This window comes from Bombina bombina, chromosome 7, assembly GCF_027579735.1.
Source record: "Bombina bombina isolate aBomBom1 chromosome 7, aBomBom1.pri, whole genome shotgun sequence".
Classification (NCBI taxonomy): Eukaryota; Metazoa; Chordata; class Amphibia; order Anura; family Bombinatoridae; genus Bombina; species Bombina bombina.
The window spans coordinates 501,170,952-501,192,411 of NC_069505.1; the positions used below are offsets into that span (position 1 = coordinate 501,170,952).

The 21,460-nt window shown below is 38.6% G+C and overlaps 1 protein-coding gene across 2 annotated transcripts in view; it reads left to right on the top strand.

Annotated features, from left to right (window-relative positions):
• Window positions 1-21,460, top strand: part of LOC128666883 (cytochrome P450 2G1) — a 103,120-nt gene that overhangs the window by 40,364 nt on the left and 41,296 nt on the right. For both annotated transcript variants that reach the window (XM_053721688.1, XM_053721689.1), the window contains one exon: window positions 4,512-4,672. In XM_053721688.1, the coding sequence (XP_053577663.1) occupies window positions 4,512-4,672 (161 nt within the window). The remainder of the gene's footprint in view (window positions 1-4,511; window positions 4,673-21,460) is intronic.

Here is a 21,460-nt window from a genome sequence, read left to right on the forward strand (position 1 = left end):
GAACCGGAAATATTGTGCGAATAAAGCAGCATGCGCTGCTTATTAAATCTCCCCCGATGTCTCTATGGGTCTGTAAAACTGATCAAATGGGCCTAGAGGACCCTAAGACTCCTATATTTAAAGACAAGAAGCCCCTTTTTATCACATTTCCCTATCTATCTATCTATCTATCTATCTATCTATCTATCTATCTATCTATATAGTCCATATATGCAAAGTGTAACAGCACCACAGCACAGTCTTGCTTCTTAGAGGTGAAAAATTCTTTTATTGAGGTACAACAACCATAAAAAGGCGACGTTTCGGACCTACATGGTCCTTATTCATGCATATAAATGCATGAATAAGGACCATGTAGGTCCGAAACGTCGCCTTTTTATGGTTGTTGTACCTCAATAAAAGAATTTTTCACCTCTAAGAAGCAAGACTGTGCTGTGGTGCTGTTACACTTTGCATATATGGGGCGCGATCCGATATAGATCGCAGTTTGCGGCGCAAGCAAGGGAACCGGCGTCGCCCGCAGTTTCAGCTCGCAACTCGAGCTATCCCATATAAGTCGCCGTCAGATGCTAACGTGCCGTAAGTCTGACAAACCAGCGATGTCCAGAAATCTGCGCAAGTACAAATTTCTGGCGTCGCCAGTGACTTGCGGCACGTTAGAAACTGCCGGCGCCTATAAAACCTGACTAAAGTCTAAAACACCCGCACTGTCTAACACGCCTCCTTAACATAGCCCGACAAGTCTAACACGCCTCCCTAACATAGCCCGACACGTCTAACCCTCTATCCGCTATCCCCCCTCACTAGCCTAACAATAAAAAAGCTATTAACCCCTAAACCGCCGCTCCCGTACCCCGCCGCAACATAATAAAGTTATTAACCCCTAAACCGTCGCTCCCGTACCCCGCCGCCAGCTATATTATATCTATAACCCCCTAAAGTGAGCCCCTAACACCGCTGCCATCTATATTAAAATTATTAACCCCTAATGTAAGCCCCTTACACCGCCGCCATCTCTATTAAAATGATTAACCCCTAATTTAATCTACCTACCCCGCCGCCAGCTATATTATCTATATTAGCCCTAAGTATATTATAGTTAATATAGGTATTACATTATATATATTAACTATATTAACCCTAATTATATTAGGGTTAATATAGTTAATATAGTTACTATAGTATTTATATTAACTATATTAACTCTATCTAACCCTAACACCCCTAACTAAATGTATATTAAATTAATCTAATTCATTTATAAACTAAAATATTCCTATTTAAATCTAAATACTTACCTATAAAATAAACCCTAAGATAGCTACAATATAATTAATAATTACATTGTAGCTATGTTAGGGTTAATATTTATTTTACAGGTAAATTGTTAATTATTTTAACTAGGTATAATAGCTATTAAATAGTTATTAACTATTTAATATCTACCTAGTTAAAATAATTACCCAATTACCTGTAAAATAAATCCTAACCTAAGTTACAAATACACCTACACTATCAATAAATTAAATAAACTACAAACATCTATCTAAAAATACAATTAAATTAACTAAACTAAATTACAAAAAAAAACAAACACTAAATTACAAAAAATAAAAAAAAGATTACAAGATTTTTAAGCTAATTACACCTATTCTAAGCCCCCTAATAAAATAATAAACCCCCAAAATAAAAAAAATTCCCTGCCCTATTCTAAATTAAAAGAATTTCAAAGCTCTTTATCTTACCAGCCCTTAAAAGGGCCTTTTGTGGGGCATGCCCCAAAGAATTCAGCTCTTTTGCATACAAATACAATACCCCCCCCCATTACAACCCACCACCCACATACCCCTATTCTAAAACCACCCAAACCCCCCTTAAAAAAGCCTAACACTACCCCCCTGAAGATCTCCCTACCTTGTCTTCACCACACCGGGCCGAACTCCTGATCCGATCCGGGCGATGTCTTCCTCCAAGCGGCAAAGAAGAATTCTTCCTCCGGCGATGTCTTCCTCCAAGCGGCACAGAAGAATTCTTCCTCCGGCGACGTCTTCCTCCAAGCGGCAGCAAAGTCTTCATTCTTCCGGCGGCATCTTCAATCTTCTTTCTTCGCTCCGCCGCCGCGGAGCATCCATCCCGGATGACTACTGAACGCCGAATGAGGTACCTTTAAATGACGTCATCCAAGATGGCGTCCGCCGAATTCCGATTGGCAGCCAATCAGATTTTTCTAACTTAATTCCGATTGGCTGATAGAATCCTATCAGCCAATCGGAATTCGGCGGACGCCATCTTGGATGACGTCCTTTAAAGGTACCTCATTCGGCGTTCAGTAGTCGTCCGGGATGGATGCTCCGCGGCGGCGGAGCGAAGAAAGAAGATTGAAGATGCCGCCGGAAGAATGAAGACTTTGCTGCCGCTTGGAGGAAGACGTCGCCGGAGGAAGAATTCTTCTTTGCCGCTTGGAGGAAGACATCGCCGGAGGAAGAATTCTTCTTTGCCGCTTGGAGGAAGACATCGCCCGGATCGGATCAGGAGTTCGGCCCGGTGTGGTGAAGACAAGGTAGGGAGATCTTCAGGGGGGTAGTGTTAGGCTTTTTTAAGGGGGGTTTGGGTGGTTTTAGAATAGGGGTATGTGGGTGGTGGGTTGTAATGGGGGGGGGGTATTGTATTTGTATGCAAAAGAGCTGAATTCTTTGGGGCATGCCCCACAAAAGGCCCTTTTAAGGGCTGGTAAGGTAAAGAGCTTTGAAATTCTTTTAATTTAGAATAGGGCAGGGAATTTTTTTTATTTTGGGGGTTTATTATTTTATTAGGGGGCTTAGAATAGGTGTAATTAGCTTAAAAATCTTGTAATCTTTTTTTTATTTTTTGTAATTTAGTGTTTGTTTTTTTTGTAGTTTACTTAATTTAATTGTATTTTTAGATAGATGTTTGTAGTTTATTTAATTTATTGATAGTGTAGGTGTATTTGTAACTTAGGTTAGGATTTATTTTACAGGTAATTGTGTAATTATTTTAACTAGGTAGATATTAAATAGTTAATAACTATTTAATAGCTATTATACCTAGTTAAAATAATTAACAATTTACCTGTAAAATAAATATTAACCCTAACATAGCTACAATGTAATTATTAATTATATTGTAGCTATCTTAGGGTTTATTTTATAGGTAAGTATTTAGATTTAAATAGGAATATTTTAGTTTATAAATGAATTAGATTAATTTAATATAAATTTAGTTAGGGGTGTTAGGGTTAGATAGAGTTAATATAGTTAATATAAATACTATAGTAACTATATTAACTATATTAACCCTAATATAATTAGGGTTAATATAGTTAATATATATAATGTAATACCTATATTAACTATAATATACTTAGGGTTAATATAGATAATATAGCTGGCGGCGGGGTAGGTAGATTAAATAAGGGATTAATCATTTTAATAGAGATGGCGGCGGTGTAAGTGGCTTACATTAGGGGTTAATAATATTAATATAGCTGGCGGCGGTATAGGGGGATTAGATTAGGGGTTAATAATTTTTATATAGGTGGCGGCGGTATAAGGGGTCAGATTAGGGGATAGATAAGGTAGATGACAGCGGTGTAAGGGGTTCTAATTAGGGGATAGATAAGGTAGATGGCGGCGGTTTTAGGGGCTCACAGTAGGGGGTTAGTTTATGTAGATGGCGGCGGGGTCCGGGAGCGGCGGTTTAGGGGTTAATAACTTTATTAGGGATTTCGGGGGGGGGGGGGGGGATCGCGGTTGACAGGGAGATAGACATTGCGCATGCGTTAGGTGTTAGGTTTATTTTAGCAGATCGCGGTTGACAGGGAGATAGACATTGCGCATGCGTTAGGTGTTAGGTTTATTTTAGCAGCCAGTTTAGGAAGTTACGGGGCTCCAATAGTCAGCGTAAGGCTTCTTACGGCTGCTTTTTGTGGCGAGGTGAAAATGGAGTAAGTTTTCTCCATTTTCGCCACGTAAGTCCTTACGCTGCATATTGGATACCAAACTGCGCGGGTTTGGTATACCTGCCTATAGCCCAAAAAACTACGGGCGACGGCAGAAATATACGCGCGTAACTTCTAGGTTACGCCGTATATGTGATACCAAACCCGCGCAAATATTGGCGTCGCCGGCTTTTGCGGGCGACGATTTTTATCGGATGGACCCCATGGACTGTATCTCTTGGAGTGTGGCTGATACTCCACAGTAACGAGCACACAAGCTGGAAGCTAGTATTGAAACTTATGGTGCTGGGCTCTAACTATCTATTGTTTATATATATATATATATATATATACTGTACATATATATAATGTATTAGTAGCCACGCATTAGTCAGTAACAGTAATCGCCTACCAAGAATAAATTTGCATTTATTTGAGTAAAAACTCATATGACCTACAGCACCTTAAACTTCAAAACAGCTAAGCACATGTGTGGAAATGGCACAGCAGTTAAAGGGTTAAAAGCTTCATTGTTTTATCTTTCTTTTTTTAGGTTTACCAACAGATCCAACCAGACTGGTTATGGATGCTGTATCCAGTGTATTTTGTTCTATTATATTTGGAGACCAATTTGAGTACAAAGATAAGAAATTCTCAAAGATATTCAGTTTTGGGGAAGAGACATTACAACTTATGAGCACACCTTGGGCACAGGTAATGATGCCAAATAAATTACGTAACTGTTAGGTTACAATGATAACATTTGCAGTTTTATGTATTCAGCTGTCATGATGCAGAGACATCTTCAAAAAGATAATAATAATTTACTTCTCACATCAACTTTAACTCCTTCTCTTGGTATCCTTTGGTGAAACGAAGGTATTTTCCTTGAGAGCATACTGAAGTAGCATCAGGAGTGTGCATGTGTCTTAATCACTCTGAAGCAGCAGTATGTGTAACGATATTGTACAAGCAATCTGTAATAGGAAGCTATAAAACACAATTTAACCCCTTAGGGATCAGACCATTTCTCAATTTCTTACCCTTAAAGGGACAGTCAACACCTGAATTTTTATGTTTAAAAATAAAGATTATCCCTTTATTACCCATTCCCCAGTTTTTCATAACCAACACAGTTATAGAAATACACTTTTTACCTTTGTGATTACCTTGTATCTATGCCTCTGCAAACTGCCCCCTTATTTCAGTTCTTTTGACAGACTTGCATTTTAGCCAATCAGTGCATGAGCTCAATGTTATCTATATGAAACACATGAACTAATGCCCTCTAGTGGTCAAAATGCATTCAGATTAGAGGCAGTCTTCAAAGTCTTCAAAGAAATTAGCATATGAACCTCCTAGGATTAGCTTTCAACTAAGAATATGAAGAGAACAAAGCAAAATTGGTGATAAAAGTAAATTGGAAAGTTGTTTAAAATTACATTCCCTATTAAAGGGACAGTCTAGGCCAAAATAAACTTTCATGATTCAGATAGAGCATGTAATTTTAAACAATTTTACAATTTACTTTTATCACCAATTTTGCTCTGTTCTCTTGGTATTCTTAGTTGAAAGCTTAACCTAGGAGGTTCATATGCTAATTTCTTAGACCTTGAAGGCCACCTCTTTTCAGAATGCATTTTAACAGTTTTTCACCACTAGAGGGTGTTAGTTCACGTATTTCATATAGATAACACTGTGCTCGTGCACGTGAAGTTATCTGGGAGCAGGCACTGATTGGCTAAACTGCAAGTCTGTCAAAAGAACTGAAATAAAGGGGCAGTTTGCAGAGGTTTAGATGCAAGATAATCACAGAGGTTAAAAGTATATTATTATAACTGTGTTGGTTATGTAAAACTGGGGAATGGGTAATAAAGGGATTATCTATCTTTTAAAACAATAAAAATTCTGTTGTAGACTGTCCCTTTAAATCATGAAAGTTTTTTTTGGACTTGGCTGTCCCTTTAAGGACAAGGGCTATTTTTACATTTCTGCGGTGTTTGTGTTTAGCTGTAATTTTCCTCTTACTCATTTAATGAACATTTATTTCCAAACCATATTTTTTCTTTAAAATTAGCGATAGTTACATTGTAACATTGATATCTGTCAGGAATCCCTGAATATCCCATGACATGTATATATATATTTAGTCCAGATAGCGGACAGCACAATCTTACGCCAATTCGACTGCCAAGGTGCACTGCAAGCCAATTCGTATCCTCTCCAAGAACACAGGCACTCACTGGTCTTTATAAAAGGTAATCCTTTATTCAATCCATTAAAACGATAATAATACCATGACGTTTCGGCACAACATTGTGCCTTTATCAAATGTATCAAAAATATTAAAAGCTTCATACCAAACTTACCCCAAGTCACCACTTAAATACTGCTGGAGTATGGCACCTGCCGTCAACTCATCGTGTGTAAAGTCGGCGTCTGACGTCATCAGGGAGCGCTAAGCTGTGCGCCCTGTGAGATCGTGATGCCGATGTTGTCATAGCAACATGTAAACTATACACGGTTACCCGGCAGCAATGCAATAGACCAACAGTTATATTTGCTAATCGAGTGTATCGCCGATTACATATGTTAGCGGAAATCCCCATACCTATAGCAATGGGACAAAATGCCGCTGATCACCAAACTATTGGATAAAGAACAATATCTGTGTCGGCGCAACACTCCCAGCAAATATTACTAAAAACAATGTGCATAAAAAAACAAAATGTGTTTAAAAAGGTGCATCTATATAACATTGTATCTATATCATAGTAAGTGAAAAAATATCACAATAGCTTTTAGTGTCATAGATACAAAAACTACCTACATTTACATGTAGTATGAACTATTAGCTGACAGTCATGCCCACTAGTATTATGGTAGAAACATAGGAACAATATGCGAGATATAATTATATGTCCATTTACTGAAACCCATATGCTACATCAGATTAGATCTGTGTACTCAGATTATGTGACCAGGACAGAATTTATCTAGTAGAAGGGACTAAAGTCCAGCGATGTATTGAGACCATATGGAGCGATGGTATTTAACCTGTAGATCCACTTGGTTTCACATTGTAGTAACAGGTTCCCCCTGTCACCTCCCCTTGGGAGTGGGGGTATATGATCTATAAGCATTGTGCGTAAACTGGAAACCGCATGCTTATATTGGATGCAATGCCTGGCTACTGGTTGTTCTGATTCTCCAGTACGTAGGGCCTCCCGTATTGCACACCAATGATTTGCCATATGTTCGCGGAAGGTTGTTACTGTTTTGCCGATATATACCCTGGAACATGGGCAAATGATCATGTATACTACATATATGCTGGTGCAGGTGAGGCGATGTCTGATGTCGAATTTTCTGTTGCTATGAGGATGTTGGAACGAGTTGCCCCTAAGCATACCATTGCAGGTCACACATCCAGAGCAGGGAAAACAGCCCATTTTCGTGGGTTTAAGCCAAGTATCCTTCTTGTAGTTCTTTATTGGATCTGACTTAACCAATATATCCCTTAGATTATTTGCTCTACGGTATGCTATTCTGGGGGCAGTCACCATCCCAAAAGGTAGTGTGGGATCACTGCCTACCACAGGCCAATGTTTCCGAACCGCATCAGCAAGGTGTCTCGAATCAGATGTGTATGTAGTTACCATATTGATCCGATTGGGGTCTGATTTAGTTGTCCCTTGTCTATTTTTCAGATTGGTGGGATCCATAAGATCATTACGTGCCTTCTTGACCATATCCCTGGTGTAGCCTCTCTCCACTAGTTTCATGTCCATTTCATCTAGTTGTTGGTGTAGCATAGGCGTCTCGCTATTAATCCTAATGACACGAGTGAGTTGGGAGGTGACAATCCCTTTCTTTTGATGCAGAGGGTGAAAACTCCTCGCATCCAACAAGGAATTGCGGTCAGTAGGCTTGGTATAAAGGGAAGTACCAAACCGAGTGATACCCTCTGCATCAACTTTAAAGATGTTAAGATCCAAGAAGTGTACAGATACTGTACTGTAATCCAACTTAAACCTAATAGGACAAGCCATGGTATTCAAATGTGACACCCACTCAAGTAATGCTGGCTCACCACCTCTCCACACCAAGAACACATCGTCGATGTAGCGTGTGTAATACATGATATTGCTGTTATCATGTGGCCGCATCAAAGTGCGTTCATACCACGCCATGTAGAGATTAGCATAAGTGGGTGCCACATTTGAACCCATGGCTGTACCTGAAATTTGCAGAAAATACTCATTTTCGAATTTAAAATAATTCATCTCAAGACAATGTTTTAACATTTCACAAAGGAACTCTATGGGTGGACCATTGTACAGATCATTGCCCGTCACCATGGACCTGACAGCCTCCACACCCTCAAGATGAGGTATAACTGTGTAAAGGCTGTCCATATCCATGGTGACAAGCATATTGTCAACACTTAGACCAACATATTCCTTTAGAACATGAATCATCTCTGGGGAATCCTTAAGGTAAGAATCAGTATGTTTTACAACCTGCTGGAGGTGCGAGTCAATGTATATGGCCAAATTGGACAGAATAGAACCCCTGGCAGACACAATCGGTCTGCCAGGTGGATTAAGCAAGGTTTTGTGTACCTTTGGTAATAGATATAGCACCGGATATACTAAATACTGCTGGAGTATGGCACCTGCCGTCAACTCATCGTGTGTAAAGTCGGCGTCTGACGTCATCAGGGAGCGCTAAGCTGTACGCCTTGTGAGATCGTGATGCCGATGTTGTCATAGCAACATGTAAACTATACACGGTTACCCGGCGGCAATGCAATAGACCAACAGTTATATTTGCTAATCGAGTGTATCGCCGATTACATGTGATAGCGGAAATCCCCATACCTATAGCAATGGGACAAAATACAGCTGATAGTCTTATATATATATACCAGGTCCATGGTTACGGGCAATGATCTGTACAATGGTCCACTCATAGAGTTCCTTTGTGAAATGTTAAAACATTGTCTTGAGATGAAATATTTTAAATTCGAAAATGAGTATTTTCTGCAAATTTCAGGTACAGCCATGGGTTCAAATGTGGCACCCACTTATGCTAATCTCTACATGGCGTGGTATGAACGCACTTTGATGCGGCCACATGATAACAGCAATATCATGTATTACACACGCTACATCGACGATGTTTTCTTGGTGTGGAGAGGTGGTGAGCCAGCATTACTTGAGTGGGTGTCACATTTGAATACCATGGCTTGTCCTATTAGGTTTAAGTTGGATTACAGTACAGTATCTGTACACTTCTTGGATCTTAACATCTTTAAAGTTGATGCAGAGGGTATCACTCGGTTTGGTACTTCCCTTTATACCAAGCCTACTGACCGCAATTCCTTGTTGGATGCGAGGAGTTTTCACCCTCTGTCACCTCCCAACTCACTCGTGTCATTAGGAACAATAGTGAGACGCCTATGCTACACCAACAACTAGATGAAATGGACATGAAACTAGTGGAGAGAGGCTACACCAGGGATATGGTCAAGAAGGCACGTAATGATCTTATGGATCCCACCAATCTGAAAAATAGACAAGGGACAGCTAAATCAGACCCCAATCGGATCAATATGGTAACTACATACACATCTGATTCGAGACACCTTGCTGATGCGGTTCGGAAACATTGGCCTGTGGTAGGCAGTGATCCCACACTACCTTTTGGGATGGTGACTGCCCCCAGAATAGCATACCGTAGAGCAAATAATCTAAGGGATATATTGGTTAAGTCAGATCCAATAAAGAACTACAAGAAGGATACTTGGCTTAAACCCACGAAAATGGGCTGTTTTCCCTGCTCTGGATGTGTGACCTGCAATGGTATGCTTAGGGGCAACTCGTTCCAACATCCTCATAGCAACAGAAGATTCGACATCAGACATCGCCTCACCTGCACCAGCATATATGTAGTATACATGATCATTTGCCCATGTTCCAGGGTATATATCGGCAAAACAGTAACAACCTTCCGCGAACGTATGGCAAATCATCGGTGTGCAATACGGGAGGCCCTACGTACTGGAGAATCAGAACAATCAGTAGCCAGGCATTGCATCCAATATAAGCATGCGGTTTCCAGTTTACGCACAATGCTTATAGATCATATACCCCCACTCCCAAGGGGAGGTGACAGGGGGAACCTGTTACTACAATGTGAAACCAAGTGGATCTACAGGTTAAATACCATCGCTCCATATGGCCTCAATACATTGCTGGACTTTAGTCCCTTCTACTAGATAAATTCTGTCCTGGTCACATAATCTGAGTGCACAGATCTAATCTGATGTAGCATATGGGTGTCAGTAAATGGACATATAATTATATCTCGCATATTGTTCCTATGTTTCTACCATAATACTAGTGGGCATGACTGTCAGCTAATAGTTCATACTACATGTAAATGTAGGTAGTTTTTCGTCTCTATGACACTAAAAGCTATTGTGATATTTTTTCACTTACTATGATATAGATACAATGTTATATAGATGCACCTTTTTAAACACATTTTGTTTTTTTATGCACATTGTTTTTAGTAATATTTGCTGGGAGTGTTGCGCCGACACAGATATTGTTCTTTGTCCAATAGTTTGGTGATCAGCGGCATTTTGTCCCATTGCTATAGGTATGGGGATTTCCGCTAACACATGTAATCGGCGATACACTCGATTAGCAAATATAACTGTTGGTCTATTGCATTGCCGCCGGGTAACCGTGTATAGTTTACATGTTGCTATGACAACATCGGCATCACGATCTCACAGGGCGCACAGCTTAGCGCTCCCTGATGACGTCAGACGCTGACTTTACACACGATGAGTTGACGGCAGGTGCCATACTCCAGCAGTATTTAAGTGGTGACTTGGGGTAAGTTTGGTATGAAGCTTTTAATATTTTTGATACATTTGATAAAGGCACAATGTTGTGCCGAAACGTCATGGTATTATTATTGTTTTAATGGATTGAATAAAGGATTACCTTTTATAAAGACCAGTGAGTGCCTGTGTTCTTGGAGAGGATATATATATATAATATATATATATATATATATATATATATATATATATATATATATATAGTAGATTACCCAACATATTGATCTAGGCCCATTTTATTATATGTCATGCCACCATTTTACCGTCAACTGCGATCAAATTTAAAAAATTGTTAACTTTTTCACTAACTTTTTTCACAAACTTTAGGTTTCTCATTGAAATTATTTACAAAAAGCTTGTGCTATTATGGCAAAATGGTTGTAAATGCTTCTCTGGGATCCACTTTTGCACGCTAACAGACATGATCCGGAACTCGCACCGGCGATGGGCCACCCACCCGCCTCCCTGCTATGGCTCCCACCCACCAACAATCAGCACCACCACTGTCCGATGCAGAGAGGGCCACAAATCTATTTCTGCAGTGCCCCACTCATGCAATCTTGTTATTTTTAGCGAGATTGTGGCAGAGAGAAGCCCAGGACTGCAGCAACGTACAGGGTACGTTGCTGGTCCTTAAGGGCATAACGATCAGCGTCATACAGGGTACGGCGCTGGTCATTAAGGGGTTAAAGGGATAGTGTTAGGTGTTTCCCAAGGGGGGTAAGTGTCAGGTCAGGCCGAAGCCACGGGTCCAGTGTACCACCTGAGGCAGATGTAGATTATCTGATAAGGATCCCTTAGAATGACTCAGACCACGCAGCAAATATGATCTAAAGCCAATCCTGTTTATTGAACAGTGCAAGAATTTCTTATAGTGTACAGTAACAGCATACAGGGTTAAGGGGATGACACGTTAGGATCGCGTCATCTTACACAGTTTTGCACAGTAGAGCACAGTGTGATTCTGGGAATTCACCAGCTCATAACAATAATCTCATAGTCATAATATGCAAACATCAGCGGAGACAACAAGGTTTCGGAACCATCTTATTGACATTATCTTCTTCTGGGCGTATAGCCAAAGTACATTGACAAGGCCGAACAGCTAAAGAAACTAACATAACATGCACATAATTCCCACTACATAATAACCCAGTATAATAAAGTCTAATCATTACAAAATGGATGCTAATCAACACAAGATTGCTGCCAGGAACAAGATGGCTGCCGTCAGGTTCATATTACCCCTAACATACCATCCTTTTATTCTAACAGAATAACATAAAAAATAGACAGGCATAGAAAATTAGTAAAGCCTTATATTATGGTAACAGAACTCTATGTGAGAATACTAAAGAGAAAAATATTCCTATGTCGTGATATACTTTTATAGGCTAATTGTCACTGCATATAGGTACAGCCCCTCCAATACCTTCCATCTATCTTCCAGCCTTCCCAAAAATACCGGTTTACCGGCACAGAGACCCAACCAGCCCCCCATCTACCCCCAAACAACGCTGCATTGTTTATTTCTCCACCTGCATTGCTAGCACCCCCCCAATATGTCCAACAGTTCCTTCTACACAGTAAAGCATGACATAGCAACAGCACAACTGTCTCTAGGTGGCCTCTGAGCACTTTAAGAACAGTCTTTGTCCATTTGAGAGTGCTGCACCTTGACACTTTGCTATAATACAATTCTCCAACAGTTCATTTGCAGTAGGGGTGCTTATCCAATGTTCTTCCGCAGGGAGATGCTGGAAATCTGATCGTTTGTTGATGGGGTAGACAAGGCAACCAGTGGATACCCATGGCAAGCAAACACTCGAGTCACAGGGAGTCTAGGAAGCAAACAGAAACAGTACAGGATGAGTATACACCGCAATACAATCACAATTATGTCCAAATAAAACGTCACTTTCATCCTATGTCATTTAAAATCAAACAAAACATTGTTGATATATAATAGAAACTAAATACATTGATATTTCTCAGAGAATAATTTACAACTTCTCTATACACTTTTAAATGATACTTCATGAAAACTAAGCAAGTGAAAACCTGTCAGACTTCATCAAGGGCCTGAAGGGTTATGCTAAAACTTATGCTAAGGCCTGCCCTGTAGCAAAAATGAAAAAAAAAAAAACAGTCAATAAAAATAAATGAATTTCTTTACAGTGTCATTTTGAACTTCTAAAAAATAAAAGATCCTCGTGTTGCTTTATTCTGCATGGCTGCTATCTATAATGTTTATAATTCTCCAACCATGATCCTAATATTCAACAATCTCATCTGATATAAACACTACTAGTTTACTAATTATTTTATGCAACCTAAATTCTCTCACACTCCTGTATGAGGAAAGCATACAAACAGAACATCATTTAAAACTACAAACTCTTTTAAAGGTAAACACATCTTTATGGTAAGAATTACTCTCTTTGACAAACATCAGGGATAACCAAATTCACTTTGCAGATACCATACTAATTAATAAAAGGGAAAAATACATTTGCTTTCATAAACTATAATTATGCTATTCCCTAAACAGATATTTCTCTGTATAATGAATATAAACTTCTAGCTGAGACGTGTCCTCATGTTCTAGAGAGGGTGAAGGGTCTAAAATATTATGATATATTGCAGCATTTTCCTTAAACATATTTTTATACTCAGTGGGTCATTCAATAGGGTACAATACTGTGAAGTTCACAGTTACATTTATCTAAAGTGTTACTTTGTTAAGCACATAAACTACAATGTGCACTAATACCAGTAAAGCATATAATGTCTTATACCAAATATGATCAATATAAATAAAACAAATACAAGAGAATACAAAACAAGCAATATAAGGAATCGAGTTAAAACAATACTCCCCTAATTTAATTGGTTGACCCTGTAACAGCATAACAGGTCCTCCATATTGAGCAGCAAGGCACAGTCCAGAGAAGGATAGTCTTTATGTCCTGAAGACACACATCAGAGGAAACAGTCATGGATTACCCAGAGTCCAGTTCTGGGGCTGGTACCAGCATGCAAAGCAAAGAATGGATCCAAAGATAGTTCAGCAACTTTTACTGCAGTATGGTGGTTAAAACAAGCTTGACAAAAGATCTTTCATATTCATCTTTTCTTTCTTTAAAGGTTGACTTACTTTCAATCTTTAATCTTTTGAAGAGTGCACTTATGGAATTTTGCCTGTACAGATTTGACCTAAATATGGAAGCTCAGAAATAATTCAGTTAGTGTCTTTTAATCTCTGGATACAGCATACTCTCATCCTTCAAATACAAATATAGTGTTAAGAACCAAATAGAAAAATAAAACATTTTAGGCATCTGAAATATGAGAGCAAAATACAACACAGAAAGACAATGAAAAGATCTAATCCACCAGGGAGGGAAAAAAAAGGAGTGGGGTCTGGGTCTACAGGCTACGAACGGGGTGGCCATCAAGGTAGATGATGTCCGTGGCCAGATTCCCAATGAAGGAAAGTTCTAGACAATCCTAGGGACGTAGTGCATCCTGCATTGGGATAAGACAAGGAAATTTAGGGCACAGCTGGTGGTTAGGCAATAACATTGTAAGAGGAGATTCAAAACGTTTTAGGTTCACCTCCTAAAAACAATCACCCCCATTACATAAAGATATTCATCAATACTCATCAACACTTCCCCCTTGTTTGAGTGAAACATCTCATGTAACACGCAAACACAAGATAACAAATCACGCACTCCACTCATGCAGAGACAATTCTCAATAGCAAGCAAAATCAAATACACTTCACAATTCGATATGCTGTCCATACAGCACACTTCCACACGTAGTCACAAAAGAGAAAAACATAACAAACAAACATTGGAAACCAATTGTTCTTGTCTTTCACAAAACAAAACATTAGCTGCCAACACAAATTTCAAACAACCAAAATTAACCTAAAATTCAACACATATTCTGACATTTACTGAAATGCAACACTCGCAAAACACTACAAACAATTAAAAACATCCACTATGTACAAAACTTTGATATCACACAAAGAAAGCAATCACAGCAGATGCCCAAGAAACTTCAGTTGCATATTGTACAAATAAAATTGCGCTTATTTGGGAAAGATCAGATAAGCATGGTCCAGCCACCGTTCTCCTTCCGCATGCACCAAGCAAATCCACTGTTAAAGGGAAATACTAGTATAAATGAAAATTTCATTATTAAGATGGGACTTTTAATTTTAACCAACTTTCCTAGATTACACCAAACATAGGTAGGCTCATATGCTAATTGTTAAGCCTTTGAAGGCTGCCTCTTATCACAGGCTGTTTAAATCTCTTTGCAACACCAAGAGACAAAATAGCCATATAAATAAAACTAAAACTATAATCAGATAAATTGGCAAGTTATGTAAATGCAGTAGAAGCAGAGAAATTGTGCATCATTTGTTTGCCGTCCCCTTTTGCCTTAATATAGGGGTGTTTATAGTAGACACATTATAGACCACGGCTTAGCTGTTATGCAGCAATGAAACTGAATACAGTTATAGTTGTTGACTGGTTAGTAGCCAAATAACTATATATATTGTAAAGTGTCACTTAAATCACTTCATTAAATAATATCACATTTATTTATTGAACGCAGTGGGGGTTATTTTAAATAACAAAGAGTTCTGTAATATCTGTGAGATTCAGTTTGACAGCCACAGAAATAAAATTATCATTTTTAAACTATATTCTGTGACCGAATATAATATAAATACTGGTTTCTTTGTAGTGAGCAATTTATATTTATAATTTTTTTTTATAACATCGAACACCAGTACTGCCGCTTTAAATGTAAAGTACAAATCTTTCTCTCTGCGACAAAGCCAAACACAAGAGAGAACTTTTTTTTTTTTTTTTAAAGAAAAGCAAAACATGCACAGTGTTATCATTCTTCTCAAGGATAGTAAGGCAAGCTCAAAGTTTCATTTTTAATTAAAGGAAAAACACTGTTTACTGCTTAAAAACATAAAATTCACACTAAAACTTGATAAATACTAATTAGTTTAACCACAACAAAATTATTGGATTTAACGTTGTGTATAATTTGATATTCACCATTCTGCAGCTCTCCAGCCAAATATAACAACCGCATATAACACAAAAATAAGCTTTCTACAAAAGAATAATAATACAATTTCCCCTTTAAATTATTCCCAATGATCCTTATAATAAAAATGTATACTGACGTTCATTAAATAGCCTAAGCAAGCATAAGCAGCATAAGAACGCATTCACAGCGGGATGCAGGCTAGTTAAAGGGACATTTTACCCAAACTAAAAAATAATCTTTAATTGAAACTGCTAACACAGTGAAATATACTAGTGTTAGGCTCACAGTAAACCTCATTGTCTTTTCTGTAAATATGCCCCCTAAATTCTCAGATGTTATATCAGTTTGCCTGTATCCCTTTAAATATTTTTACTCCTCTGTTTTTCTCGGTTTTTTTTTTCTCTAGTCTCACAGATCGCTACACTAAAATTGTAGACAACTTATCACTTCAGTTTGCATTACAGAGAGAATTAAGTTATACTGCAAAAAGAAATATCTGCTATCTAAATGGCAGATTTAAAATAAATATATACAAAGAAAGGACTCTTAAAATATAAATTGTAAACTACTAATACAGTGTTATTGCTGCTCCTGGACTCCTGTCACCAGAGTGATCCTTTAAATAATAAAATGTCAATTTTCTATTGCTCCGTCTACGCACTGAGCTCTGATTTTACAGACAAATATAAAATAATGAGATATTCTTATTATCTAAAATTCAACCCATTGCAATCAACTGTGTTTTGAAAGCATAAAACCAGCTACTTCATATATATACAAATAAACTTGCAAATGCAATTTGTCCTATATGTTATACTATGCAGCTTGTATAACAAGTCATGAACAATACATTAATAGCAACACTTTGTTACAGTGGACTGTCCCTTTAAGGACTAACCATGCATCACGTAAATCTCATATATATATATCCCAACCATAATTTAGGCTGCTTGTATGATTTACCACACAAATTCCACCTCTGTACTGTAGCATGACCTGCAGATTAATTTACTTACAACAAAAACGGACGCACTTTTAGATAAACTTTCAATTACAGCTTATAACTATATTTAATTGTGTGCACCACTCCATGCACAGACAAATACAACATACGTTAAACAATTAATCATACCAGAAACAGTTTCATATTTACCAGAGCGTGACAAAAAATCACACACACCATCGCACTTTCAAAGCCGTTACTTCACTTGCTAAAACAATATCATATCTTTACATGCCGAAAAACAATTATCACTTAAAACTAAAACTGCTTATTAATACCACATAATTAAAACATGCTGCTGACTTTAAAATACAGGTATATAAAATAACATTACAAACTATCTTCTTAAAACGTCTGATTTCCCAGCAGAAAAACAGAAAGAAACATTTTTACAGCGATACAGACACACAAGCTCATTCCATCTCGCATACCAGAAATTCACTCCCTTTTTTCCTTTCTCAGAAAAACATCTATATCATAGCGTACCACATACATATAAAAGACCACAAGATTAACTTGTCACCAAGTTCAAAATGTATTTCATTCCGATTCCACGCAAAATGGCCATTTCTTGCCTGGATTGGGACAATCATTTTCAAATAATACATTCTGTTTTCGGTTTAAAATAAATCTGTTACACGCATACCACAGTGAGAACCTACAGACCATCACACATTATGCATCTCAATATACAAACTTTCCTTTTCATTAAAGCAAGCAAATAAAAAGTCTTACAAACAAAGCTGCTGTAACAGGTTTCTTTCGAGTTTTTTTTTTTCTCTTCTGATCTATGTGCGCGCTCAGTGGTGGCCCCCCTTCTTTGCCTGCTACATTTTTTTAACACAGAGATTTCTCTATTTACCACACATCAGTGCTTACTGACAGTGTTTTAAACTGCTTCTGCCTTTTGCAGAAACTATTAACTCTTTTTTTTTTTCCCAACCTTATACATGTAATTTTCTCTGTGCATTCTTATCTATAAGCAGATCCCATTTCTCAACACAATAATAGCCACAATAATAACATGCATAGCCACTTAATATTTTCTACGAACAGCATCATTTTATATAGCAGCAAAACACAAATAACCAAAGCAAAGCAAGCATCAGATATCAACATAAGCTTCAGGTGGGTAACAAAACTCTATTATGGGAATGAAGGGAAACTTTAACACACGTGAGACTCACTCACTGCTAACTTCCCGGGGGAGCTTCGCTTAAAAGGTCCCTCGTCAAATGGCATTCATATATTTCTTGCGCGCTTATCACAGACAGGACTCACAATACCTGTCGTAAACCAGCCTGTCGTAAACCATTTAAATATTTGCCATAATGGAGTGACAAATGGTTTTCCTACATATGTGTTGATCACATTAGATACATGTCAGATAGGATCAAGATTCACGGATATTTATATATTTACTAAATTTTAGGATACAATGTACTCTCAATTTTAAAGAAAATGTGTTTTTTAATACAGGGAGTGCAGAATTATTAGGCAAGTTGTATTTTTGAGGATTAATTTTATTATTGAACAACAACCATGTTCTCAATGAACACAAAAAACTCATTAATATCAAAGCTGAATAGTTTTGGAAGTAGTTTTTAGTTTGTTTTTAGTTATAGCTATTTTAGGGGGATATCTGTGTGTGCAGGTGACTATTACTGTGCATAATTATTAGGCAACTTAACAAAAAACAAATATATACCCATTTCAATTATTTATTTTTACCAGTGACCAATATAGCCACCTTTCTTTGCAAGGACACTCAAAAGCCTGCCATCCATGGATTCTGTCAGTGTTTTGATCTGTTCACCATCAACATTGCGTGCAGCAGCAACCACAGCCTCCAGGCACTGTTCAGAGAGGTGTACTGTTTTCCCTCCTTGTAAATCTCACATTTGATGATGGACCACAGGTTCTCAATGGGGTTCAGATCAGGTGAACAAGGAGGCCATGTCATTAGATTTTCTTCTTTTATACCCTTTCTTGCCATCCACGCTGTGGAGTACTTGGACGCGTGTGATGGAGCATTGTCCTGCATGAAAATCATGTTTTTCTTGAAGGATGCAGACTTCTTCCTGTACCACTGCTTGAAGAAGGTGTCTTCCGGAAACTGGCAGTAGGACTGGGAGTTGAGCTTGACTCCATCCTCAACCCGAAAAGGCCCCACAAGCTCATCTTTGATGATACCAGCCCAAACCAGTACTCCACCTCCACCTTGCTGGCGTCTGAGTCGGACTGGAGCTCTCTGCCCTTTACCAATCCAGCCACGGGCCCATCCATCTGGCCCATCAAGACTCACTCTCATTTCAGGTGTGGCGGAGGGGAGGAGCTAGCAGGTGAAGGTGCGCTGTTGCTCCGTGTTGGTTTCAGCTAGAAGGGAGATACACCCTTCCCCCTCAACGCTTTTTTCCTTAGCCCAGGAAAGTGGCTTGAGTCTTGGGCAACAGACTCAACGGAAGGACGGTGGAAATAAAGCTTAATGCAAGTCGGGAGACTGAACAAATCTGGTGCCCCATATCTGTTATCAAAGATATACACGGCTAGCGAAACTGGCAGCCTGACAATACAGTACAACAAGAAGATTATCAGAAGTGGATGCCTATCTAAAACAAAGTGCCTACGAGTGCTTTCCTAAGGAAGGAAGATTGCAGCCCAGGAGTTCCACAGTGTTAGCTCACCCGCTCTGCATACGATGCTGACGGCTACGCTGAAAATCACCGGCTTGAAGAAGAGAAGGTTTAACCTGTAAAGCGGCTCACCTGGTTTTGAGCAGACGCGGAAGCGGGTGACCTGGATGCCGGTGCTGGTACATCCCGAGGGCCCCGTGTGTCATCCTTCAGCTGGGAGCGCAGGGCTTGTGGGGCGGCTGCCGGAGGCAGAGGGAGTCTCCGCCGATCTACGTCATCAGATACTGCCGCTCTCCTGTTTGCGGTCTGGTGAGGACTCCAGCGTGTGGTATGCCTTGCTCAAAGCAGAGGAGAAACAGGCAACCAGCTCCTTGCTGATGGAGTAGAGAACATTGGCGAATACCACTAGAGATACGGTAAGCCCTCGCTGGGAGTAACTGTGGAGTAAAGAGACATTGTTGCCTGGAAATTGGCGAGGTGAATGCATGGTTAAGGAACAAGGCGGAAATCTCCTATGTGTATTGCCTTTCTCTGTTTTCTCTCTCCCCCTCAATATTTAAATTGGAGACATTAGAAAAGGGGTAAAGGGGGAAAAGAACGGTATAAAGCACGAGAGAGTAAAAATCCATAAGACTGTGATTTGATAAAGTAAAGACTCTGGCTTTTGATATCTGCAACTGGTCCCAGGACAGATAATATTAATAATCAAAGTCTTATAAAGGGTGTGCTTGCTACACTGGCTAGACTTGACCTGTAAAATAGAGGTCTAGCAAAGAGTTAAGAAAGTATCATGTAATTCACTGTATAGTTAAAAGACCATGTGAATAAGAATTCTTGTTTTGTTATATCTGTTTGGCTCAAGATTTTGGCAAAGGAGGCTGTTATACCTGAAAAGGGGTATAATCGATAAAGTTAGGGGGTGGGAAGAACCTACCTAAGCAAGCTTATTTTTGTTTAAGTGTAACTATCTACTTTAATTTAGTAAGCTTCCCTATACAGCTGACAGAGGCTGGTCTTATTTTCATTTTTTTTTTTTTAAGTATTAAGCACTAAATCACATTTCCTTTTTTTTTAAATATTTTTTTTTCTTTTTTTTTCTTTTTCTTTTGCTTTTTGTGTGATAAGGGGGAGAAGAAGGGGGGGAGGCAACGGGAGGAAGGGGGGATTTGGTATAGCGATATATACTATTTTTCACAGATTGGAAGTTTATTCTTTTTTTTTTTTCTACTTTCACATAAACAATCCTCCTAGGAGGGAAACAAGGGGGACACTCACTTATATAGATAAGTTTTTGACACAGAAAAAAAACCAATCTCCAGCAATGTCAGCCAGAAATAGGGAAAAACAAAACAAAGGGAATAATGAAACAATGGCTGAAGCAAATAACGAGAGTTTTAATCAGATAGACACTGTGACATTGATTAAAAACATTTCAGAGATTTTTATTCCCCAATTTGACCAGATTAAGGCAGAAATTACAGGGCTAGCCTCTGAAGTCAGGCAATTTTCTAAAAGAATATCTGAAGTGGAGCAAAGGGTTTCAGATATAGAAGACAACAATAATATAAACAAGACTAAAATAATAAGAATGGAGAAAAGAATAAGGGAACTACAGATCAAGGCAGATGACTTAGAAAACAGAGCCAGACGAAATAATCTGAAAGTAATAGGTCTCCCAGAGCAAACCCAATTTAAGGATCTAAACAAATTCATATCCATCACTCTCCCAGAAATGCTAGAGATCCCTGCTAATGAACTACCTTTTGTGATTGAGAGGAGTCATAGAATAGGCCCACTCAGAGAAGATAGAAGTAATGATAGACCAAGACCCATTATCGCCAAATTTCTTAATTTTC